Source organism: Antedon bifida, chromosome 7 (genome assembly GCF_963402885.1).
Source record: "Antedon bifida chromosome 7, ecAntBifi1.1, whole genome shotgun sequence".
NCBI classification, from domain to species: Eukaryota; Metazoa; Echinodermata; class Crinoidea; order Comatulida; family Antedonidae; genus Antedon; species Antedon bifida.
Window position 1 is genome coordinate 10016546 of NC_136232.1, and position 25866 is coordinate 10042411.

The window sequence follows — 25866 nt, forward strand, 5'->3', positions numbered from 1 at the left end:
AATCCCTTGACAAAAACGACAAAGATCAACAATCTATACTTGCCCTAAGTCTTTAGTAAATTTTTGTCTTTTTATGTTGTTAGTATTCCTTTGATTTTTTTCAAATATATGTATGGCACGCCATGTGTGCCGAAATGTTTCTTTTTACCAATAGAAATCTAGAATCTCAGAGTAAACCATCTATTGTCTTATATAATAATATTTTTATATTGTAAATACTTGAATAAAAAAAAAAAACATAATTTTAATCATACTGATTATCATAATCAAACAAAAGTCTCCTTGTCTGAATAACAGCAGGTATCGGTGAAGCGAGTCATAGATGTTACTATATTAGCACTTTGCCAGATTTTGTTTCTAAAATAATCACACACTTAAATGAGGTAGACTAATACAATAATACATAAACTTATTCAAAAAATAAAATAAATGCAACTAATTTACTGGAGCACATTCGTTACTACCGTGCACGTCTGATGAGCAGCAAGCTATTGTCTTCACATTATTAACTCTGTTTTTGTATTGCAAATACCTGAATAAAAAATAACACCGTATGATTTTAAACAGTTCAACAAAATGCTTAATAAACAAAGTTAAGGGTGCTTGTCTGAATAAGTGCATGTGGGATGTTACTGGATTGTGATTACGTCAATTAAACCAGTGTATTATTAATTTCCAGAATAATAATAATAATTAACTGAAGTATACACCATGGAGGAAGAAACCACGATCGCGTAGGCTTACCAATATTAAAACTATTTAACTTACCCAATTGCCACAAGAGGCAAGGAACAGGAACCAGCACAAAGCCAGAAAACAAAAGTAGGCATACTGTTCACTGTGGCCGAATAAATGTTGTTTAAAATAAGCGGACAAAGAAACATACCAAGAGATTCTGTAAAACCTAGACACCCGTATACTGCACCTAAAGGAAAGAACAAACGAACAGTTATGATATATTTTATTTATGTATTTCATTGCGACCATCCTATTCTGTACATTTTCGTTCCCATTTCCAATTACGACGCAACGCAAGGGCGTAAATGCATCACAGAGCAAGAGACGGTTCGGATGGTCAATCGTCATTGGTCAAATTACTTGCGGCAAACGCCTATACGTCCGGCCTTGCGTGCGTCCCAGTTCTGGAAAGTATTAATACTTACCTTGTTCTTCAGCAGACGACATTTTAGATACATACGAGCGGCAGGCAGGAGCGAATATTGACTTGAAAATTCCCACACCAGCTCCTGCAGTCAAAACAAATTATTAAATTTGATAACAATATCATGTCAAAGTGTATTCAGACAATACAGATTCAATTAGGTAAATCTTACCAACAAATGCAAGAGTTGCCGTCTGAGCAAGCGCACTCACGATAAGGAATGCCATAGATGAAATCACACTTAGATGAAGGAGACAATAGTCATCCATAAATCGCTTCAATATTAAAGCACTCAATAGCAGACCTAATGAATTAACAAAAGAATTATGTATCATAGATAAAAATGTTCATTTAATGTTTTTACGAAATGAAAACCGTTTCGTAGAACGAAATAGGTGTGAATGATTGAGGTTGTTCAAACAGGTATTTACCAGTAACTGCCACAAGCAGAGAATATCCGATTGAAAAGTGTTCTTACTAGTATGGCAGCAGGCCTACAGTTTCTGTGTCACGTAAATGATTTAATATGGAAATTGGGAAAGCTCCAATTAAAAAAAAATAATGAGCTAGAGACTATTATCAGTACTAAAATGTAACAACACAAAAGTGAAAGATGCGGTATGATTTTATTTTATTACTAAGTAACCAAAAGCCAAGTGTGACCAGAGATACTAACCTATACCAGGTGTGAAGAGCAGTGTAGTTGTGTAGTAACCAGACAGCAAGTACGAAAAACAAAACGGTTCATCAAGAAAATGAATCGTTAATAATGACACCACTGTCGCAGCTATTGAAAATGTAAATACCATAAACATAATAAAATTCATCAAATAGAACTTAATTCTATAGTCTGAACTTTTGTTTACTGTTATGTTCTTGATTCCTCGCAATGAAGCTACAAGTCTTCTTTTGAAACTGCTTGGACTATTGTCGACTACGCGGCCCACTGTTTCAGGAGACAAACATGGCAAAGACATGTAAATGATTGCACCTATTGAAATCGCAGCTGCGACAGAAAAGGCGATGAAAAAATTATATTTATCGAGAACATACCCAGCAAATATTTGGGCAATACCAGATGACGATACCAAAACACATTCTCCAATAACAATACGCATAGTCCTGCTTTTATGTGTGGTAACATCGGAAATATAGGTGAAACATGAAGCGATGAAAAGCGCGGAACCTCCCGTTAGCCCTTGAAGAAACATTGCCCCAATGAGGTACTCTAAAGGTAGATCAAAGAACACGGTAGCGATCCACATACATAGAGTCTGAAGTTGACCAAATGATGGAAGCAGAATAGCAAATCGTCTGCCAACGGAGTCGCTCAGTGCCCCGATGATAACAGTCATAAACAGGGATGGCAACATATTGGAGACTGTAAAATACATCAACCACCTTGATGATTCAGCCTGGATCTCCTGCTGTAAAATGTACTCTTCGCTTGATTTATTCGTCAAACAAGTCCCATTGTCAGCGTTATTCGGAAGAGTGTAATTGTGGATTCTAGCAACCCATGCCTGGATATATTCCGACTGTAGACCTATAATAAAACCTTGTGCTAAGAAATAACATGAGATCGCGGGTTCGACGGTTAATAATCGCCCACTGGATGGGGCGTTTAGGGGTTGGTAGTCGACCATTTCTTGACCTTTATTCCAACACTTCATAAACGCTTAATTCAATAACAACAGCACTCCATGAAAAAGTCAGCAATATTGACAGGTTTTTCTCTGCATTTGAAAACCTCAACCATCGATTAGCCTACAGTCGCTATCACAGCTGGCAGTCTTGTGATTAATATCGTTATAATATATAACTCCGATCCGCATGACTGAATATGATATGGTTCCGGTACGACGTACACACAACAATCAAATATAAGTACGATAATACGAAATTTACTGTGATTCTATGGAAGGTCATATATTAGTCATAGGTCAGTATTTTCTTAAATAAAAACATTAAACGCTACACAACAAGTATGTGACAAAGCTGGTTTTGTATCTGCTCATCCAGATGAATTGTGATTGGTCAACTCACTTGCATTTGCAAGTTCATGACTTATAAATCCTAAATATATATTTTCTAAAAATTAAAGTGCCTATCAATGTCTATAAATGAAGAGATTACGTTAATAATTATATACTGTACAATTTGTATCAGTTTCGTTATAGTATTGAAACAAATTAATTAAGCATATTAATGATCTTTTAAACTTTCCTTCTTTCGTTATTGAAAACGTACAATCGTCTTTAAAATGCCTATATTTGGTTTTGTTGGTGAAAATGTGTTCCAGAGAGTCTGTAGAATGAATTCTTAACACCAAACATGCAAATCATATCACATATTAACGACATTCGTTCTTCCTATTTCTATGGCCTTTTAACCCATATGTTTTTTTTTTGGCGAAACAGGAAAACTTCTAGGCCCTATACGTTACTTCCACTGGTTTAATACTGGAAGGCGGCATTGGTGGTGGTGAGTGAGCCAATGTATGAGGTAACTAAATACCGATAGTTTTTTATTTTCTAATCCTTCATTATCTGTTCTCTGTTATCACCTTTCCGACATCTGAAATCCAGAATTAAAACTAAGATGAAAACAGCGACCAAGAAACTTCCCACCGTGATCGCAAGGATGTCTTTCCAGTGGTCATCTACCTGAAAGCAATCATATGAAAATTAAAAGGCGGCGTACAAAAGAGATTATCTTGTGCGTGTACACACGCACGCGTCAAGTAACGCTGCTGACGTCATGAATAAAAAGTGTGTAGTATGAAAGAATGAATGAATAATTGTAACTTCTAATGTAATATACAAACAGTACAAAAAACAAAAATTTGAAAAATAAAAATAATGAGAATGATTAATTAACAAGCCTAAATCTTTTTTAAAAATAAAAATGTAGTACGTTCGGGGTCTCTGTCGTTGAATCTGTATATATATTGTTACTCGTTGCTGTGTAGGTAGTTGTAGCAGCCATAACATCCGCATCCGATGTATCACCAATACAACATACGGCTAGTATGCTTAGTGTGAAAAGCAGCAGCAATGGTTTAACAACAGTCATTGTACCGAATAGTCTTGTACACAGTATACTAAAAACTTGCGTTGCCGATTGAAACATATATAGAGTAAAAAACACAATCACATTATGAGCGAACTGATGAACACGGTCCTTTGGGAATCTTGCACTTGGAGCACTATTTATTCAAAACTAATAAATATTACCGGATACGTAGAGTATAGATATTAGTATCAATATTGAATGGTTGTAACCGTGGAGTTTATTTCTCCGTGGTAGAAATAATTATGTCTATGTTACGTGGTAACAGGGGATTTTGAATCGACTTTAATCAGTGGACTTTAACCATACATATCCAACTCAAGATTCGCAAGATTATTTATCAAGTTTATGACATGTAAATAAAAATATCCTGACACGATGATTGGCTGTAGCAATGTGCTGACGCGTGGTGACCAGTGCGCGTTGCTTGTGTCTACAATTATTATTAGTAGTAGGCCTGCCATGAGTCGTATTTTGGCAACTTTTAATAACTCCGGATATCACACTTATCATTTCGAATACAATAAGCTGTGGTTTTAAGATAAACATGATAACAGGGGCACGAGAAAGCTTCGGGGAACCCCAAATCAATCGTTAACATTTAATTACAATTGTTCCAGTAGTAATTGAGGAAACTTTGAACCTGGTAAAAATGTCATTTTCAATACAAAGCAAGTCGTTGAGATAATAGTATTAATATTTAAAATAATATACATAAATATTCATGTATACGAACGGTATATATTACAACATGTAAGTAAATTTTATAAAACAAATATTAAATTAGTTCAACTTAGATTTACTTCCCCACCCTTTCTCCATTTAAATTCAATCAACCACCACACTCGTTTTTGCGACACAAGTAATTGTTGACCAATCACAAGCGATAGATAATCCGCCGCTTACGATTGGTTAAAAGTTACCGCAGTTGCGTGTACGTACGTATAACAAAACTGCTCATTGTAGTTTTCAATAAAAAATTGGCAAATAAGTTGTTGAAAACTGCACACTTTGCGTACAAAGTACCAATTTGATATTTCAGTAAGTTTGTTGAATATCGCACACTCGGTCATATCCAAATTACTCCCTCTATTTCTGTTATTTACGTCATACCTATTTATGTATAGGGCCAAATACACCTCAACTAAAATAAAATAATAACGTACTCTATATCTTGGAAACCGCTAGCCACAAATACTTAATTATCTGTCAAAATCTTAACAATATATGTTTTTATATTCACTTTAATTAAAAGGTGTGTCCAAAAAGAAATGGAAGTGCTAATTCTAACATTATTGACATTTCACCTTGATTTATCATATCCCAGCAACCACTAATCGGAGAGATACAAATTAGGGCTCAAATTGTTCAGAAACTACACATTTATATCAGTCTAATGGCAAGTTTTTGCAGAAAATAGTGGATTCTAACATTGACCTTTAACCTTGATTTATTATTAGCAACCACTTTGGAAAGACAAAATATGGCTCTAACTGTAAACTATACACTTATAGTTAGTCTAAATTCGATTTTAACATTATTTACCTTTGAATTTTACATTACATAAAATCGTATAACTTTGAAAATATTGTACATATGAAATTATTTTTAGTGTCAAATTGTTCAGAACATACATTTTGTCCAATAATGGCATATTGTATGGTTATTACACTTCCAACTATATTTTAAAAGATTCAAACCTGGAATCTTTTTCAAGTAGACATCTTTGGAACATGTGATTTGGCAAAGTTTAAAAGAGTTAACAAAATTATTACCTTTTTCCTAAAATAATCACACACTTAAATGCGGTAGGCTCTAAACTGTTTAAACTTATTAAACAAATAAACAAATAAATGCAACTAATTTATTGGAGCACATTCGTTATTATCGGGCACGTCACGCTTTGATGAGCAGCAAGCTATTGTCTTCATATTCTTAACTCTGCTTTTATATTGCAAATACCTGAATAAAAAAACACCGTATGATTTTAAACAAAATGTTTTATTATACAAAGAAGTGTGCTTCTCTGAATATAGGTGTATATGGGATGTCAGTGGATTATGATTACGTCAGTGGAGTGCAATTAATAGGCATCTCAGTCATTTTTTCTATAATAATCCCACCCAAATTAAATCAAGTGTTGACCATGGACGAAGAAACCACGATCGCGTAGGCCTACCAATTTTTAAAACATTTAACTTACCCAATTGCCAGAAGAGGCAAGGAACAGGAACCAGCACAAAGCCAGAAAACAAAAGTAGGCATACTGTCCACTGTGGCCGCATAAATGTTGTTTAAAATAAGTGAACAGAGAAACATACCAAGAGATTCTGTAAAACCTAGACACCCATATACTGCACCTAACGGAAAGAACAAATTAACAGTTATGATCAAGGAAAAGTGACATCATTTCACTCTTCCCTGGTTATATATTTCATTTATGTTTCTAATTGCGACCATTCTCTATTTTGTACACACAACAGTTTCGTTGCGTAGGTTTTATAATTATTTATAAATACAAATGTGTATATTGTGCAATATATTGTTTGAAATAAAACTGAAACTGAAACATTTCTGGAAATTATTAATACTTACCTTGTTCTTCAGCAGACGACATTTTAGATGCAAATGAGCGGCAGGCAGGAGCGAATATTGCCTTGAAAATCCCAAGACCAGCTCCTGCATATATCAAAACAAATTATCACATTTTTATATAACATTACCAAAATGTATGCAATAAATAAAGTCTTTTCAAAGAACACAGAATAGTTCAATAAAAAAATTAAGTAAATCTTACCAACAAATGCAAAAGTTGCTGTCTGAGCAAGCGCACTCACGATAAGGAATGCCATAGATGAAATCACACTTAGATGAAGGAGACAATAGTCATCCATAAATCGCTTCAATATTAAAGCACTCAATAGCAGACCTAAAGAATTAACAAAAGAATACATAGGACCTAATGTATCAGATTACAAAAAATAAAACGCAAGATAGGCCTATTTAATATGCATACGGTAGAAAAGTGTTTTAACGATGGAAATTGGGAAAGTTCTAATTCCAAAACAATGACCTAGAGACGTTTAATAACGTATTTCAAAAGTGAACTTATTAGAACTTTCCCATGATTTTATTTTATTATAAAGTGAGCTTTCAAATACGGTTTTAGGAACCAAAAGATACTAACCTATCCCAGGTGTGAAGATTAGTGTAGTTGTGTAGTAACCAGACAGCAAGTACGAAAAACAAAATGGTTCGTCAAGAAAATGAATTGGTAATAATAACGCCCCTGTCGCAGATATTGAAAATGTAAATACCATAAACATAATAAGATAGAATGCGATTCTATACTCTGAACTCTTGTTTACTGTTATGTTCTTGATTCCTCGCAATGAAGCTACAAGTCTACTTTTAAAACTGCTTGGACTATTGTCGACTACGCCTACTGTTTCAGGAGACAAACATGGCAAAGATATGTAAATGATTGCGGCTAATGATATCGCAGCTGCGACAGAAAAAGCGATGAAAAAATTATATTTATCGAGAACATACCCAGCAAAAATTTGGGCAATACCAGATGATAACATCAAAACACATTCTCCAATAACAATACGCATAGTCCTGCTTTTATGCGAGGTAACATCGGAAATATATGTGAAAGATGAAGCGATAAAAAGCCCGGGACCTCCCGTTAGCCCTTGAAGAAACATTGCCCCAATGAGGTACTCTAAAGGTAGATCAAAGAACACGGTAGCGATCCACATACATAGAGTCTGAAGTTGACCAAATGATGGAAGCAGAATAGCAAATCGTCTGCCAACGGAGTCACTCAGAGCCCCAATGATAACAGTCATAAACAGGGATGGCAACAGATTGGCGATCGTAAAATACATCAACCATCTTGATGATTCAGCCTGGATTTCTTGCTGTAAAATATACTCCTCACTTGACTTATTCGTCAAACAAGTTCCATTGTCAGCGTTATTCGGAAGAGTGTAATTGTGGATTCTAGCAACCCTTGCCTGGATATATTCCGACTGTAGACCTACAATAAAACCTAGTGCTAAGAAATAACATGAGATCGCGGGTTCGACGGTTACTAATCGTCCACTGGATGGGGCGTTTAGGGGTTGGTAGTCGACCATTCCTTGATCTTTATCCCAACAGACTTTTCTCTGCATTCGAAGACCTAAACCATCGTTTACCCTTCAGTCGTCCGTACATACCACAGGTAGCAGTCTTGTGATTATCGTTACAATACGCATGTCCGAGTATGATAAAGCTAGTTTTGAATCTGCTCATACAGTTTGTGTCTATCTTTGACCAAATACGATCAACCGAATTGTGATTGGTCAACTTACTTCCATTTTTGCAAGTGCATCACTTCTAAATCCTAAATATACATTATTTTTCTAAACATAAAAATGTCTAAATAAATAGATTGCGTTATACTGTACACTTTTTTTAGTTTCGATATAGCACTGAAACAAAATTAAGCATATTAATGATCTTTTTCTCTTTCCTTTCGTTAGTTCGTATACTTAATATGGTATTCTATTCTATATATAGAATGAATTTCCAACACCAAACATGCAAATCATAACACATATTCACAAAATTCGTTCTTCCTATTTCTATGGCCATTTAACCACTTCAGTTTCAGTTTAATTAAACACAACATATTACACAATATATACATTTATACTTGTTTTCTTTCCAGTGGTCATCTACCTGAAAGTAATCATTTGAAAATAATTAAAAGGCGGCGTACAAAAGAGTGATTATCTTGTGCGTGTACACACGCGCGCGTCAAGTAACGCTGCTGTCAATTGATAATTATGTTGAATACCATCTTTTATATTTAATTGTGTAGTATGAAAGAATGATTAATTTAAGTCATTACACAGTACAATTTTTTTTAAAGAAACAATATGTTTAACCTGACAAATACAAAGAGAATTTAATAATTAGGCAGCCTAAGTAAAAAATCTAAATTTCAGGGTCTCTGAGGAATCTGTATATATTATTGTTACTCGTTGCTGTGTAGATAGTTGTTGCTGAAGCCATAACATCCGCATCCGATGTATCAACATCAGCATGACTATTAGTATAAATAGCGGATGGTGTAAAATGGAGCTTATTTCTCCATTGTTGTAATATGATGTTACGTGGTGGTAACAGGGGATTGATACATATCCAACTCAAGATTCGCAAGATTGTAGTTATCAAGTTTATGACATGTAAATAAAAATATTCTGCCACGATTGGCTGTATGTAACGATGTGCTGACGCGTGGTGACCAGTGAAGTGCGCGTGCTCGTTGCTTGTGTCTGCAAATGCGCAAGTAGGCCTACCATGCGTGGTATTTTGGCAACTTTTAATAACTCCGGATAATAATATCACACTTATCATTTCGATTACAATAAGTTGTCAGTGGTTTTAAGAACACGATAACAGGGGCACGCGAAAGCTATGAGGAACCCCAAATCAATCGTTAATATTCAATTACAATTGTTATAGTATTAATTGAGAAAACTTGAACCCGGTAAAAATGTCTTTTTCAATAAAAAGCAAGACGTTGAGATAATGTATAGTTTATTTAAAATAATATACATACATATAAATGTATACGAACGGTATATATTACAACATATAAGTAAATTCTATAAAACAAATATTAAATTATTTCAACTTAGGTTTACCTCCCCACCCTTTCTCCATCATCCAATCAACCGCCACACTTTTTTTGCAACATAAGTAATTGACCAATCACAAGCGATTGATAATCCGCCGCTTACGATTGGTTAAACGTTATCGGAAGTTGAGCGTACGTACTTGTATGGGCAGATGCTTACTATTAAACCGTCCACCCTCTCGTATACTTCTCTCTTGTCCCAAGATAATTTAGCCTAATCTTATACTATATAACATTATACAACTGGAATACAAAAATAATAAAGTCTCAACATTTATATTGAAAGACTTTGCAGAAATGTATACATTTAAACAGTATTAAAATGACTATACTATACTATATATATATATATGTTTAAAAAAGGTTAGTTTACAGTGAGTTGTATATAAAATAAAGATTTATATACGAGAAAGAATAATTTACACTATATAATATAACACATAAATATCTATAATAGTTATAATAAAATGCAAGAATTTTATTTGTGCTTGAAAGATGAAAAAATAGAATTAAATTTTATTTCCGAATTTAGTAATAAAAATAGTAAAGTGAAATAGATATAAACAAATGAATTTTAAAAGAAAAAAAGTTTGAACTGGGATGTTTTGTTTGTGTGCAGCACGAATTGGCAATAAAATGACTTTTTACTGTATACAATATGTATACAATATATTATGTGTTCATGCATACAATTTCCAAAAAATCTGCATTTGTTGCATTTAGCAGTTTTACTGATATAGGCAGTACGATTTCACAAAGCCAATCCATACCATGTTCTACACCGTACATTCTCCCATTATTCGAGCAGTACGGTTTCACAAAGCCAATCCATACCATGTTCTACACCGTACATTCTCCCATTATTCGAGGAGGGCGGTTTATTTTTCGCGGATCTGCGTATTATGAAGATTGACCAATCAGATTGCTCCATTTTGATAAAGCACCATGTTGTCTTGAAGTTTATCGATAAGCTTTTCTTGCCTTGATTTGCATGGCTTGCAAGATTCATATGAAATTAATTGAATAAAACAGCAATATATGTTTTAACTATTTCATTATAAATAATTGTTTTGCTCATCTACCAATACACATACTGTATGTTATGTGAAGATCAATAACAAAACTGCTCAATGTAGTTTTCAATAAAAAAAATAATTGGCAAATAAATTGTTGAAAACTGCACACTTTGCGTTAGTCTGCGTACCAAGTACTAATTTGATATTTCAGTAAGTTTGTTGAATATCGCACACTCAGTCATTTAGTCTGCGAGCATATCCAAATTACTCCCTCTATTACTGTTATTACGTCATACCTCTCTCTTCATGTATAGGGCCAATATACTTCATCACATGTGTAACATAGGTGATTATGATACTGTTATTATACTGGGTTACCTATCTATAGAGTTACACTGCCGTTACGTTCATTTTTTCACGTTCAGCAATCTCTGCCTCCTTGGTTTTTTTCATAAGAGCATTTCTTCGATGATTGCTAAAAAAAAAGAAATTGAATCATGTTATCCACTCAAGCTTTTTTAAATGTTTTATTTGGAGGTTTGGGGCTGCAGGGAGGGGAGAGAGCAGAATAATGTTGCTAATAATAATAATATTAATGTTTTGGGTAATAATGGATATTGATGTTGATAAAGATAATGTTGATAAAGATAATGTTGATGATGATAATGTTGATGATGATAAAGATAATGTTGTTGATGATAAAGATAATGTTGATAAAGATAATGTTGATGATTATAAAGATAATGTTGATAAAGATAATGTTGTTATTGATAAAGATAATGTTGATAAAGATAATGTTGATGATGATAATGTTGATGATGATAAAGATAATGTTGTTTGGATAAATATAATGTTGATAAAGATAATGTTGTTGATGATGATAATGTTGTTGATGATGATAATGTTGATAAAGATAATTTTGATAAAGATAATGTTAATAAAGATAATGTTGATAAAGATAATGTTGATAAAGATAATGTTGATAAAGATAATGTTGATAAAGATAATTTTGATAAAGATAATGTTGATAAATCACAATAATAGTAAAAATTATCACCCAATGTAAAAACGATATCATACCCCAAAAATAAAACAAGGGTTTGTAAAGTGCTATTAACACCACATGTAAACAATACCAGTAAAGCAGACATCAATGGGTAATTATTAGGAGCAACAGAAAGTGCAGTGATAAGGGGATTTTATTTTTTAATCAACAAGTGAACACAAACTTGGAGGAAACAAAAGCGAACCTAAAGTTTTTAAAAATTTCTTTTTAAAAGAAAAAAGAATTTGTGGAAACCACAGAATTGCAAAATGATGCAAACAACAGAAAGTGAATATTAAGTCCCATTTCAATATTCCTCGCAGATGATATATAATTTATCAATAAGTTTTAACTACTATCAACTGAAATCTCTGACCAATATCAAAGTTAAATAAATGAATTAATACATATACAGTATATTTCATGATGCATTTATACAAAATATTGCATTCTCTCTGAATTCATTATAAAGTACTATATATTGGTATGATAAAGTTTGCTTTCCTATGCTAGAGGTCTGACATTTGGATATCAACAAAGAGCACCAACAACATTGCATTTAAATAGGACCTCTGTTTAAAACAGCTTTCATATAATTTCATCATTTGTACATTTTTATGCTGGTATATATTATTTTTTATATATGCATAATAAAAAAACTGCAGAAAAGATATAAAAAATCGGAACCACTAATTGTGTAACAGTAAAAATGTATCCTATTTTTTATTAAATGATTAACGAAACAAAATGCTATGTAATGATGTTTCATACACAAGTAATGTTAAAAGGTGCATGAGGTTGTATGTGACCAAATCAATGCAGAGTTCTACTAAACACCAAGCAAATCCATTATGAAGTATAAAAAGTGAACTGTAATTGTGAAAACTTGCCAAATGGCGGATCCAGGATGTTGAAATAAAGTTCAATATTAACCAAAAATATAATATAAAAAAGAATGTAGTAATAATAGTTTTGTTTTGGTGTTTAGTTAGACTTAAGCACTGTCTTCACTATCAAACTACTTTGAGAAAAAAGTGTGATGTGCCCAAATATGGTAGTGATATGACATCATCATGTCCATATATGGGCCCATCACATTTTAAGTTTGATAGTGTAGACAGAGCATGAAGCACTGTCTTCACTATCAAACTACTTTGACAAAAAAAGTGTGATGTGCCCAAACATGGTAGTGATATGCCCAAATATGGTACTGATATGACATCATCATGTCCATATAATTATGGGCACATAACACTTTTTTATCACATACACTTTGATAGTATAGACAGAGATTTATAATATTATGTGATAATGCATTCAAGAATAAAAAAAATTTTGTGAGTGAATTTGAAACAATGTTGTAGACAATCTTCTCCAAAATAAAACAAAAAAAAATCATAATTCACAGAAATGGATGTATAAATGAATAAATATTTGTGATTAAATGAAGACGAGCAAATACAAATGCAGTGCATAAGATATAAGGCTTGTGAACCTATTCGCTTCTTGAAACTCGCTGCCGATGTTTTTGTCACGCTATGGCAAGTGAAAATTTAAAAAATGAATTATAAACAGGATGTTAATAACATAAATGAAAAAAAAACGAATGAAACAAAATTTAATAGACTTGAAAACTTTTGTTAAAATTGATGAGTTAAAAATATTAATATTTGAACAGGATAGAAAGGATATTTTTTTGTCTTAATTCCTTTGAGATCCTAAAAAAATAAAGATATTTAAAATTAAACTTATATGATTGAGAAGAGATTAAAAGTTTTCAACTTTATCAAAGATTTGTATAATGATTACATTCCTTGTGAATCAAATGTCAATCGATTGATGAAATAGATAGAATCTATTTTTTTATTACACAATAAATAAATAGTCACACGTTTACTCTATATTTTCATATAAATATCTATATTGTCTCTTGTGTTTCTTAAAACAAGACCCTGAGAAAAACTTAATATGTATAATTACTGAAGATTAGTTTATCCTTGGAGGCTACACACAATTCTTGAAGCATTGACGAATCAGAATTGACAACTCAATCAAGCTCAAATGAGTCGTCACTAGTGATTGGTCAGATTACTTGCATCATATAGTGTGAAGACTAGTTTGTACTTGGGGGCTACACAACAATTCTTGAAGCAAATTGACCAATCAGTAGCGACGACTCATTCAATCTCAAATGAGTTGTCACTAGTGGTTGGTCAGATTTTACTTGCATCATACAATAGGAACCAATCTTAAGAGAATTTAGAATAATATATATTGGGCTTGAATAATAATAAATGATATACATACCGGAATATAAGAATACAAAATATAACAAAGACAATAATCATCAAGAGACATACACCAATAACTATCCAAATCCAGATATCTAAAAAAAAAATTAAAAAATGATATATGATATGTGATATACCCAAATATGGTAGTGATATACCCAAATATGGTAGTGATATGACATCATCATGTCCAAATAATTTTTTTGCCACATAAAGTTTGATAGTGAAGTTTGGTAGTTTAGAATCACTGTTTGTCATAATGATGTCACTACACATAATAACTATCATTTTATGAATAGTATTAAAACAGAATTAATGAGAGTTGTAATGGCTTCATTAAAAACATAATGCAATGTACTTTCACAATCCAACTTCAAACATGTTTTAGGTGTGATTGTGGAAGATGTCTGTTTAATTTTCTACTCAAATATTTTCCTTGTTTTTTTTGTGGATTGAGCAAAATATCTACTAAAAAAGCAGTAAAAGAAAATGAATATCTTACTTGATTCATCCTCGTATGCTATTCCACTGCTATCATATGCACCATCCACCTTGCAAAGACCATCTATAAATAGATTATAAAAACAACAAAATAAAAGAATGGTCAAGTAAATGCACTGTAATCAGAAACTGGGGATGCTGTTTGTGACCTTTCTTTCAATTCCAGATCACATACAGTAAGCCTACATTGGAATGACTACACATGGTTGAGTTTCTGTAGCCAATTTTCTTTAATTCAGAAAGACCCTTAAAATGCTTAATTTTAATAAAAATACAGCTAGGAGTTCACAATAATAAACCTAAATCACAAAAAAATTAAAAAAATTCAATTACAGATATCTTGTATGTATCCCACGTTACAATGGCATTTGTCTTCTGAGCAGTGACTGTACAAAGGACAATGAGAATCCAGTTGGCATCCTTCTAATGGTATGCAAACGTTAAAAAACACTGTGAAATGAAGAACAAATATTGCATTAATAAACTACTAAATATCCTGTACCAAGGATAATCCCATACTCAAGTTTAATCCCATACTCAAGTTTAATCCCATACTCAAGTTTAATCCCATACTCAAGTTTAATCCCATACTCAAGTTTAATCCCATACTCAAGTTTAATCCCACGCTAAAGTATAATCCCACTATCAGGCCAATTTAGGCTATGTATGAACACAAGACTTTAGATAATTCTCTAATTAAATTCAAATATAATCTCACCCCCTAATTATTCACCATATTTTTGTATTTTTGAAAAATCTTTGATTAACGCTCTGTCTACAGTATCAAACTTTATGCGACAAAAAAATGTGATATGCCCATATATGGACATGATGATGTCATATAACTACCATATTTAAGCATATCACTACCATATTTGGGCAGATACATTTTTTTTGTCAAACTAGTTTGATAGTGTAGACATGTAAAATTGTTGTGAAGATAACTACTTCAAGATTAGAACCTTTAATCTTTTACAGATATGAACAGCACTCACTTTGGAAACCATCTTGGCATTGACAAAGTCCGTCGACGCATTGCACGAATTGGTCTTCACAATCGTTGCTACATTGCATTTCTGATATTGGCTTTAATTTATGGATACATCCTCCAGTTACTTTTCGGCCATCTAAAAAAAACACACTTGTCATAAATGATATCACATCATGCAAAGAGTAAAGTAGACTACCGAACAATTTTAGGCAAATATAAGAAAATGGATAATTATGATGGTGATGATGCAACTGAATGTCAAATGAGGTCAAACCTTGATCTTGACACCATACAGCACGTTGCTTAGTATCCAGGTTCCAGGGGGAAGTATGCCACATATACATTGGACAAATAGCTTCTGACACCAAACAAGACCTGTCATAGATACAAAGAATTATTATTATAATAGAGGGATTACTACTTGATATTTTGGTCCATGTTTAAAGAATATCTCGTATGAAAGATAAAGGTAAGTCATATTTTAATATAATAAGCTTTTGTGATGTGACCAATATATCAATTTTCCTGAAAATCAACAGGCATGTTCTGTAAGTATCTACACCCAAAAATTCAGGATAACTTAAAAATTGTGGACACTATCGCGCTTTAACAAACAAACGAAGCAAACTACTTGGGAAATTCTATTTACCTTTCCTCCTGCATGAGGTCAGGGCATTTCAATCCTCCTGTTGTAGCCGTCTTGATAATAGCTCTAGTTCTTACTTTCACTGGGCTAGTTGATTCGTCACCATAACAATCATTTATACAGGGGGTAAATGAACTCCAGTTGGTCACCTAAACATGAATTACTTTATATTTTTATTATTTTCTAACAAAGCTGGAATGGAATGATATTACAACAGTTTGTGTGATTAAAATTGTCACATTGTGTGATTAAAATTGTCATATAGTAATATCACTCATAGGGCTTGTTGCACATACTTAGTGATACAGTATGCATAATCAGGGTCCAAACATGGTGACAACATTATGCATAATCAGGGCTCACAATGAATATGTAACAATGCATTATTTAGGGTTCATAGTAAAAATGTTATATGCATTATAAGGGCTCACAAACAGTATTTAAAACATATGCATAATCAGGGCTTACAATGAATATGAAATTATGAATAATCAGAGTTCACGAAAATGTCACACACACATGACGAATGTACATTATGTATATGAGGGGGCTGTTACATAGTGAACGTTTTCAAAAGATCCTTATAGGCTTACCTGACAATCCCCAGGACAAGGCCTTCCACATGTCTCAGATGTGTGAATGTCAAGTTGAGTCTTATTGGCTGACGAAAGTTCAAACTCAATGTCTGTTACAGTTGAGGGATCACCTAAAAAAATGGTTTTAAAAATTGAATTTAGGACAAATATATTTTGATCTACTGATGACACATAAACAATTGGATACAGTTCAAAGTTCAATTTTTTTCTTATTATAGATAAACTCTAGGTCTACTATAGATCCAACAATAAAACACAAAAAAGTAAAACTAAGATTTTCATACATACGATTTAATATTAATGCAATAAGACAGTCTCTTTCAGCTCCGAGGGCGTCATCACTGCGACGACATTCCACTGACCTTGTACGAAGTCCCGACCCGCACCCCATTTCCAAGTTGATACTGCAGCTACTCCACTCCCCTCGTTGGAACTTGTATTCATAACAAGGAACAACGTTACAAGGCCTGGTCTATTTGTGAAAAGTAAAAACTGTTTATTTGTTTTATGTCACTGATAATTGAGACTTAAATTGAGAGATTTATTCTATTAATCAAAATAATAATAATACACAGGAAAATAATAATTAATATAATATAATTAATAATAGAATTATTTTTCTAATAAAGATTTACTAAATTTTTCTAGATGTGGTGTGGAATTCTCTTTCAGCTGATGTGGTGCTTTGTCAGTCCATAAATTCTTTTAAAAGTCAACTTAACATTGCATAGGCCAAACAACCCACTAAAGTTTGTGCCATATAAGGAGATTTTGTTACATTCAAGAGGGGTTTTAAGCACGTAGTGCTTTGCCTCAACTCCATCTTTTTGCGGGAACAAATAAACAAATAAGTAAACAAGTAAGTAAACAAGTAAGTAAACAAATAAGTAAACAAATAAGTAAACAAATAAGTAAACAAATAAGTAAACAAGTAAGTACAACTATTATCACCTGGACAAGAGAGTGACTATTCTTTGGACACCTTCTACCAAGTCCTGCATTTGCTTCCAGGATTTCACGTTCTCTGTACTTATGACCTTCCATACCACATTCATCACTACACTCAGAATAATCACCATATCTGCCAAGAACACAGTCTTGTGTACAAATAACTTCACAATCTTCCGTAGAGGGGGCTTCAATATCACCGCATCTTTTGAGGTCGTAATTTATTCCATTGTTGTCTATACAATGTATTGTTCTTTGTCGTGTACCTTTGAATACAATAAACATCATATTATTTTGAATAAGTATAAATAATAAAACAAAATGAGTTGAGAATGAAAGACATGATAGAAACAAAAAAACAAAAAAATTATTTTTGCAGATAATTGCATAATATACAGTATATTAAAACAGATATAAAAAGTACTCCATCGTGTCATTTTTGCTAAAAATGGCGTACAGTCACAACATTTACTGAATATGAAAAGTGAACTAAAGACCACACCTTTGCCACAATCACCGCTAATAGCTTTACAAGCTTGCCATTCGCCTAGTTCCACTGATAATGACTTTGTAGCACAGTCTTCTACACTGCATGGCACAATCTCTTCTAACGACTCACAAGGCTGGCCATTTGACGATGGCTGGCGTACAAGGGTTCTGGTTCGAGTCTTCACAGCATCTTGTGAGCATACTGCAGGGCATGGAGTAAAACTGGACCACTCTGACAAAACGCAGTCACCTAAATGAAAGATTATTTTTATTTCAGTTTTTTTTATACACTTGCATAAAATTGAATGAGTTAGGTAACTAGGAGTATTCTTTATAAATGGGTTACACCTGAACATCTCAGTAGGAGAGAGGTTATACAGAGATATGAAAAATTAATGAAATACTGTACAATAATATTAGTTTAAAAATGGTTTTTGTTTTTACCTGCACAAGGTAGGTTGCAAGCCACGCTCGTTTGTGGTCTAGTTTCTCTTAGTTCACATTCACTCTCGTACTCTTCTCCAGCTCTGCACCGTACAGATCTACTTTGTGTTCCTGTTCCACAATCACTATTTACTGCCTTACACGTGTTCCACTGTTACAAAAGATAGAAATGCAGTGATCATTAAAGTTTATATATTACACAAACAAATATTTGATTTTTGATGATTGCAATCAGAATCAGATAACAATGGTTATTAACTTAACAGCATCCAACCTCTGTCTACACTATCAAACTTTATGTGACAAAAAAAATGTGATGTGCCCATATATGGACACGATGTCATATCACTACCATATTTAAGCATATCACTACCATATTTGGGCACATCTTTTTGTCACACTAGTTTGATAGTGTAGAAGAGCTGAGAGCAGCAGAAAATTGTACAAGAGAGCTATTGTGGCAAACCTTCACATCATGATGATGAATGACAAAACGGTTGATAACAAACGTTGAATTGTTTTGTTACTAAATATTATACGTAAACGTACCTCGGAAACGTCCCATGTGAACTCATCACATGACCTCAATTCACAAACAATTGTTTCCTCCAACGGTGGACATAAGCGGCCTCCACGATTCATCTCTTGCGTGACTGTTCGATATCGTGTTTTTGTTCCTGAAACCACCAACAATTTGCATTTTTGACAAATAATAACAGAAATGTTTGCTTTTCAAACAAATAGAGTAAGAAACATATTCAAATGTAATGCAAGTTTGTACCAAAGACCATAGTCTCAACTCAAATTACATAAGCTACAAAAAATGAATTTGATAAAATACTTTACTATAATGTACTTTCACACTAACAAAGAATATGAATTATGAACACATAATCAAGAGTTTCATTTGAGACTGACCTTGTCCGCAATTGTGTGAACACACTGTCCACTCATTCCAATCTGACACTTCACAATCCTGTAAGCATTTTACTGTACATGTTTTGGAGCTAGCTGGAACAGCAGAAACTTCATCACAATAGTGTTCAGGTACGTGGAAACCGTCGCTACGAAGGCACAGGACTGTGCGCCATTTACGACCATCTCCGCATAAGGCATTACCCTCTATGGACAAAAAAAAGAAATTGTGTCAACTTGTGGTAAGAATTACACTGTATTGAGCAACTTTATAGGTCCGAATATTTTTTTTATTTTTTGCCTTGTAGTTTGACTTTTATTTTTCATTTTTCTTTTTCAACTCAATTCAAATTTATTTCATTTCTTTTTTCTTATAAAATAACATTTAAACAATAGTATTTGCATTATTAACATAGGAAAGGAGGATCTAGAAAAAATTAATATATAGAGTCCAGCCCCTATAACATAACAATAGTTTATACAATATTGTAGTTGTAATAATAATAGGGCAATATAAATGTTTTTTTCCTTGAATTGATTATTCAGTGACTAGATTTAGTGTGTCTAGGCTTCAGAACAGTGGTCTAGTCATTGGAGAACTATACTATTTCGTAATAAACTTACTATCTGCGAATGGAATACATGATCGCCATATGCCCTCCTGCCACATGTAAGTGTAGTTAGGCCCTTCGCATTCTTCACCATCTTTGAAATCACGAAATGAAATGTGAGGGCAAAGGTTAAACTGATCATTTGAGTTGTCATACGTGATCCCCTCTGAAATAGAAACAGATTTTTTTTTTATTTCATACTGTACACATCCAACTTGCCAATTACAGGATAGATAAACTATGTTATAATTTATCGCGCTTATAAACTAAGTCTCATTTGAGACTTAGGGAGTGGAGTTGAAAGAGTCATGAGTTACAACCCTGGCACTAGGTCAGGATTGGAAGACTAAGCATGTTAAACCACCAAGCTACAACTCTACTACAAATTAAAATTAAAGTTATTCTCAGTATTATGTAGTAGTAATAGTAATAGCAAAATAAAATTGATTACAACAGTTTGGCTTACCTTGATGAAAGAACGCTCTACTTCTTATTCTACAATAATCTCCCTCCACATATTGACTACAGATGTATTGTTTCTGACACGGTCCAAAATTACCCCACTCCGTCAGCCCACAGTCGCCCTCACATGGCATAAAGCACTGCTGACTTTCGTCTGGCGGAATTTCTAATAGTTCTCGCAAGCAAACACCTACATTGTAAATAATGGGAGAATGTAATTTATGTAAAATTAGTTATTGGAAGTTCTTAAATAGATATAAGCATAAATGTAGATAATCTCTTTTCAAGGTTTCAAGGTTTGCAATGTTGTGAAGTCCCCCTTTGTGGCATGCATCCATATTGGCACTCGCCCCTTGTTCCCATGCATCATTGTTGGCATACAGCATTAAGTGGGTTATTTTTAGCATACATTGAGTTATTGGGAAGCAACTATTAATGGAATAGCATAAGATACTTTTACTTATATTAGATGAATTGGTATTGCCAAAACCAATGTTAAAAACTAAGCCCTATACTTGGTCATAAAGCACAGTAGCCACAGACACAAGTCTGTATCAGCCAATACTTTCCTACATAAAAAGATAAATTTATTAACTTGCCTATCTCAACCACTTTGCCATCACTCCTAAGACAGTCCACTGTTCTGGTTTGTAAGCCTGTACCACAACTGTTGCCAATATGTTCACATACATTCCAGTCGTTTGTCCGCCAGGAATACGTGTAACAAGGATCCACATCAGCACAGTCATCAGCTATTGTGATCACACCTTAAAAAAACAACAATTGTTAATGTTGTAGCTCTGTCTACACTATCTAACTTGATGTGACAAAAAAATGTGGTGCCCATATATCGACATGACATATCACTAAAATATTTGGCATATCACTACCATATTTGGGTACAGCACACTTTTTTTGTCAAACTAGTTTAATAGTGTGGACAGAGCTTAACACATTACATAGTGCATGATGGTCCACATACTTAAAACAGTTAAAAAACAGTATATTAATGCAGTAATTACAACATGGGGACACACCTTAAAAGGGCAAACTTTTCTGTAAAATAATATATATGTTTTAACACTACGACTAACTCCTTTATTAAAAGGGACACTTGGAATTTAAAGAAGTTCTACTAAACATTAAGCTATTGTTACTGTTACTTTAATGTATATTATATGAGTACCTTTGAAAATGATCCATAATCAATATTACCACATTCTTTTGTATTTCCTCATGTTCAGAAAACATTAACAAATTAAAAGAAAACTACAATAAAGCAACCATCTATTAACAATATTTTTTTAATATACTTTACCCTTTCATTTTATGAAATACGCTTGGTCGTCATGGATACATATAGTCATTTGTGTTGGTAGTAATATATTCTGAATAACCATATTTTATTGAAAGCATAATTGATGGACTTGAGTGATGTCAAAAGTAGGTCGAATACTAATCATCAATGATAATAAATCTAATGTCTGTACAATATTATTTAGTCTCTTTATTTTTGGGTGGTGTGTGTATGTATGTTTGTATACAATATTGAAATTTTCCTAAGAGACCTGCAGGTACAATAAAGAAAACATTCTTTATTTTTTTTGGTAAAAATTTGAATTGAATTGAATGCTAATGACCAATTCTTCCCTCCGTTTTTCAAAAATTATATTTTCTGTATTGTTGTTTTAACAGTGAGAATATTTGTAGTAAATAAATAATGTTTGTAGTAACCAAGACTCCATTTTGTTTCTTAGAATCTACCTATAAAAATATCAAACAAATTACCATCTTCATCAGCCTCATCAGGGCATGCTTCACCGCCATAATGGTTGAGAGTAAAGATACGCTGTGTTCGGTATCGTGGGCCATTTCCGCACGATGCACTACATTGCGTCCACTCGCTCCACAAGCTTAGTCTACAGTCTATTGGGCAGATGACGTCACATGGACGCGAGACGTTCGGTTTCAAAGATGGATCACACATTGACTCATCAATTGATGGTTCTGAAAAATTAAGCAGACTAAAAAATTAATCTATCTAGTGAAAACTGAAACCCATTCAACTGTCAATAAAGAAATAAATCTACATCTCAAGAAAAAAAAAGTTACTCTAAATAATATATGGATATCTTGAAATTGCTTTTATATTATATTTACACACATAAGGGATATGAATATTTTTTTTTTTTACAATTTTTCAATTATTGATAGATATAATTACCTGAGTCCATTTCACATAGAACTTTCCGAATTTGTGTCCCGTTCATGTGTCCACATGTTCCAAACACATCAGAAACACATGTTTCCCATGGATACACTTGCCAATGATGTGAACGACAGTTATCCCAATGTCCGCACACCCTTGTTTGATGTAACTCATCCTCAGATATACAAGGCTCTGCAGTGGAATTGGACAGGCCTAAAAAAAATAATAATTAACCAAAAAAATATAAATCATTTAAACAACACTAATTCGTTTTAACATAAAATTTAATATTAATGTTATTTTGTTATGTATGGAGGAATTCTAGACCCAGCCATGCCTTACCTAAAATAACTCTCATCCTCATCTGTATTCCACCTACAGGACCACATGTTTCCGAGCAAGTACTCCATTCGGACCACTCAGAAACAGCACAGTCTCCAGGACAGGGAATAGTGCAAGATTGCTTCCGTTCTGGCTTCTCAAATCCGGTACAATTATCATTCGGAAGTACATCATTGAGGGCGCTTTTACAGTAAACACTGCGACTTTGTGTTCCTGCACCACAATCTCCATAAACGCCACTTGCAGCGAAACATGCGGACCACGTACCTGAAAATTCATAAAAGCATTAGAAAATACTTAATGACAACAAATTTTTTTATTTTTTATAAACAAACATAACCACAAATCAAAGTTCTATACATCATTATAGATAAAAAATTAAGTTTTGTGTTAAATCTCTGCTACAAAATAAATCATTCCTTTTGATCATCTTTCTACAACAAATTTAATATCACTAGGCCTACAGAAAATCTAACATGGATGCAATAAGTTTTGAATGTTGTGGTAGGAAGGACAGGGATTTGAAAAGTAAAAAGTAATTAAATAAATCCTAGAACTGTAACTAAGTATTTTTCACATGGCGATGTGCAAAATCGTATGGATTTTGTGTAAGGGTCTGCACCAGTCACTAGGGCCATAGATTCGAGAGCTTGTCCCAACCTCTCACTAGGTACAACAGTAACCCTTTTCTTACCAGAATACCACCAGGAACAGTTCACAAGTAAGCATGGTTTATAGTCCATTATAGCGTCACATTCAGATCCTTCATATTGAGGCTCAACAAGAACCTTTCTTGTCCTAACGTGAAAACCACCAGCACCGCAAGACTTTGTACAAGGACTCCAATTCTCCCATTCTCCAAGCTCACAGTCAATGGGACAGTTCAGTTGACAGGCTAGTCTATTTGATGGTTTAATACCTGAAATAATTTAAAAAAATTACATTTCCTACCGGCATTAAAGATGTATTGTCCCCCTAAAAAAATAATTTTGCAAAATGTTTTTTGAAAAAACTTTTAAAAAAAATTTTAAAGCAAAAATAGTCAAATTGGCTGGAAGCCAATGGGTTTTTGGTTGAATTTAATCATTTATTTTGTTATTTTATAAGTGAAAACATTATATTTCGCTTTTTTTTCTATGGAAGTGATTAATTTTGTTAAAACTACAAAATGACCTATTCAAACTCAGATTTCATTAATCTTCATTTTTCATGTTTTTGGGGGACAATACATCTTTAAGCTCTGTCTATCAATCTAATTCGATCAAAATAGTGTGATTTTTTTGTCACATAAAATTTGATAGTATAGACAGAGCTTTGATTTAAATGATCTGCACTAATGGGATCTAATAAGCTCAAAACAGTACTGTCTGCAAATTGGATATTTAATAATCTGCATGTTAGATTGATACACTACACACACAATGTGCTTGATACAGAAGCAGAGTAATATAAATAAATATATGAATGACTTAAAGTTAAAACATTTTATTAAACACTATGTACTGTTCTATGAAGCAGATAAAAATCTCTCTTTAATCTCCTTTATATTGTACATAAATATATTCAAGTACAAAAACAACAGTAATTTTCTATCAAGATCATTCCATCTTGTTGAGATTTCATTTGCTACCTGTACAATGGTGCTCATCCACTTCTCTCCTATCCTCATCATCTGCTCTTGTACAATACACTTGACGTCTACTAACACCAGGCCCACAACTTTTACTTTTATCAGTAAGTCGACACTCATTCCAATTAAACATGTGCCACGTGTACTCCGGACATAGTTCAAGCGTTGATACATCACAAGGTTCTTCTTCCACCAAGTGCGGACAGGTGTCGCCACCAAATCGTGGAAACTCTGTGATCTCCCTGGTCCTTCTGATCACTCCTGTATCGCTAGATCCAACTGTGTAACAAGGCTTGGTGCAATTGCTAAACGGTTTCCATGCCGACACTTTACAGTCACATGGTAAGTGACAGAACTCTCTTTCTGCTGGCATTGAGTTGTCTGACTTGTCATCTAAAAAGAAAAAAAATGTTGGAATTTAAACATCATCAACAAAACACATTCAATATCAATAAAGTACCATACATAAATACAAGGCCATAGCGAGAAGTTAAAAACAGATGAGGTAAAGATGCTTTAAATATTATTATAATTTAATATTAATATACAATATGACGATCTGTACTGAGGAATTGGGGTGGGTGTGAAAATTGAAAATTTCAGATGAAGCGATTGTCACCCTGAAATATGATATCATCTTTTAAAAATATCATGATTTCTTATTTTAGAGAGAGAGACTTTTAAACAGTTTTATAAATAAATGGCAAACAATATTCATTAAATGTAACACCTTTATCAAGAAGTGCTTTCAATTAATGTTTAGTGCCATGCATTAATAGTATGGAAACAAATAATAAATAT

General features: G+C 33.2%; 2 protein-coding genes and 1 long non-coding RNA gene across 5 annotated transcripts in view; all 3 read right to left on the reverse strand.

Annotated features, from left to right (window-relative positions):
• Nucleotides 1-170: 170 nt before the first annotated feature.
• Nucleotides 171-8647, reverse strand: LOC144848897 (uncharacterized). Its single transcript, XM_078705849.1, has 9 exons — nucleotides 7422-8647; nucleotides 7032-7163; nucleotides 6830-6913; nucleotides 6556-6594; nucleotides 1839-2840; nucleotides 1335-1466; nucleotides 1164-1247; nucleotides 769-925; nucleotides 171-532 (listed from the first exon to the last, which is right to left on the reverse strand). The coding sequence occupies exons 1-9, from the start codon at nucleotides 8413-8415 to the stop codon at nucleotides 436-438; spliced, it is 2721 nt and encodes a 906-aa protein (XP_078561975.1). The 5' UTR covers nucleotides 8416-8647; the 3' UTR covers nucleotides 171-435.
• Nucleotides 3320-4272, reverse strand: LOC144848600 (uncharacterized). The gene is made up of 2 exons (XR_013613887.1): nucleotides 4079-4272; nucleotides 3320-3828 (listed from the first exon to the last, which is right to left on the reverse strand). It is a non-coding gene; the product is annotated as an uncharacterized LOC144848600 (long non-coding RNA).
• Nucleotides 8648-9812: 1165 nt separating the features above from the next.
• Nucleotides 9813-25866, reverse strand: part of LOC144848597 (thrombospondin type-1 domain-containing protein 7A-like) — a 35207-nt gene continuing 19153 nt past the window's right edge. Inside the window, exons 4-26 of one of the 3 annotated variants that reach the window (XM_078705405.1) lie at nucleotides 25066-25458; nucleotides 24130-24354; nucleotides 23436-23702; nucleotides 23109-23306; nucleotides 22673-22891; nucleotides 21484-21651; nucleotides 20889-21074; nucleotides 20436-20588; nucleotides 19815-20018; nucleotides 19446-19573; nucleotides 18897-19047; nucleotides 18466-18702; nucleotides 17967-18229; nucleotides 17304-17487; nucleotides 17013-17125; nucleotides 16423-16568; nucleotides 16048-16148; nucleotides 15778-15909; nucleotides 15116-15232; nucleotides 14784-14846; nucleotides 14298-14376; nucleotides 13486-13526; nucleotides 9813-11420 (exon numbers count right to left, since the gene is read on the reverse strand). In XM_078705405.1, the coding sequence (XP_078561531.1) occupies nucleotides 11395-11420; nucleotides 13486-13526; nucleotides 14298-14376; nucleotides 14784-14846; nucleotides 15116-15232; nucleotides 15778-15909; nucleotides 16048-16148; nucleotides 16423-16568; nucleotides 17013-17125; nucleotides 17304-17487; nucleotides 17967-18229; nucleotides 18466-18702; nucleotides 18897-19047; nucleotides 19446-19573; nucleotides 19815-20018; nucleotides 20436-20588; nucleotides 20889-21074; nucleotides 21484-21651; nucleotides 22673-22891; nucleotides 23109-23306; nucleotides 23436-23702; nucleotides 24130-24354; nucleotides 25066-25458 (3794 nt within the window). In that variant the 3' untranslated portion in view covers nucleotides 9813-11394. The remainder of the gene's footprint in view (nucleotides 11421-13485; nucleotides 13527-14297; nucleotides 14377-14783; nucleotides 14847-15115; nucleotides 15233-15777; nucleotides 15910-16047; nucleotides 16149-16422; nucleotides 16569-17012; nucleotides 17126-17303; nucleotides 17488-17966; nucleotides 18230-18465; nucleotides 18703-18896; nucleotides 19048-19445; nucleotides 19574-19814; nucleotides 20019-20435; nucleotides 20589-20888; nucleotides 21075-21483; nucleotides 21652-22672; nucleotides 22892-23108; nucleotides 23307-23435; nucleotides 23703-24129; nucleotides 24355-25065; nucleotides 25459-25866) is intronic. The other 2 variants (XM_078705404.1, XM_078705403.1) reach the window with 2 other exon arrangements.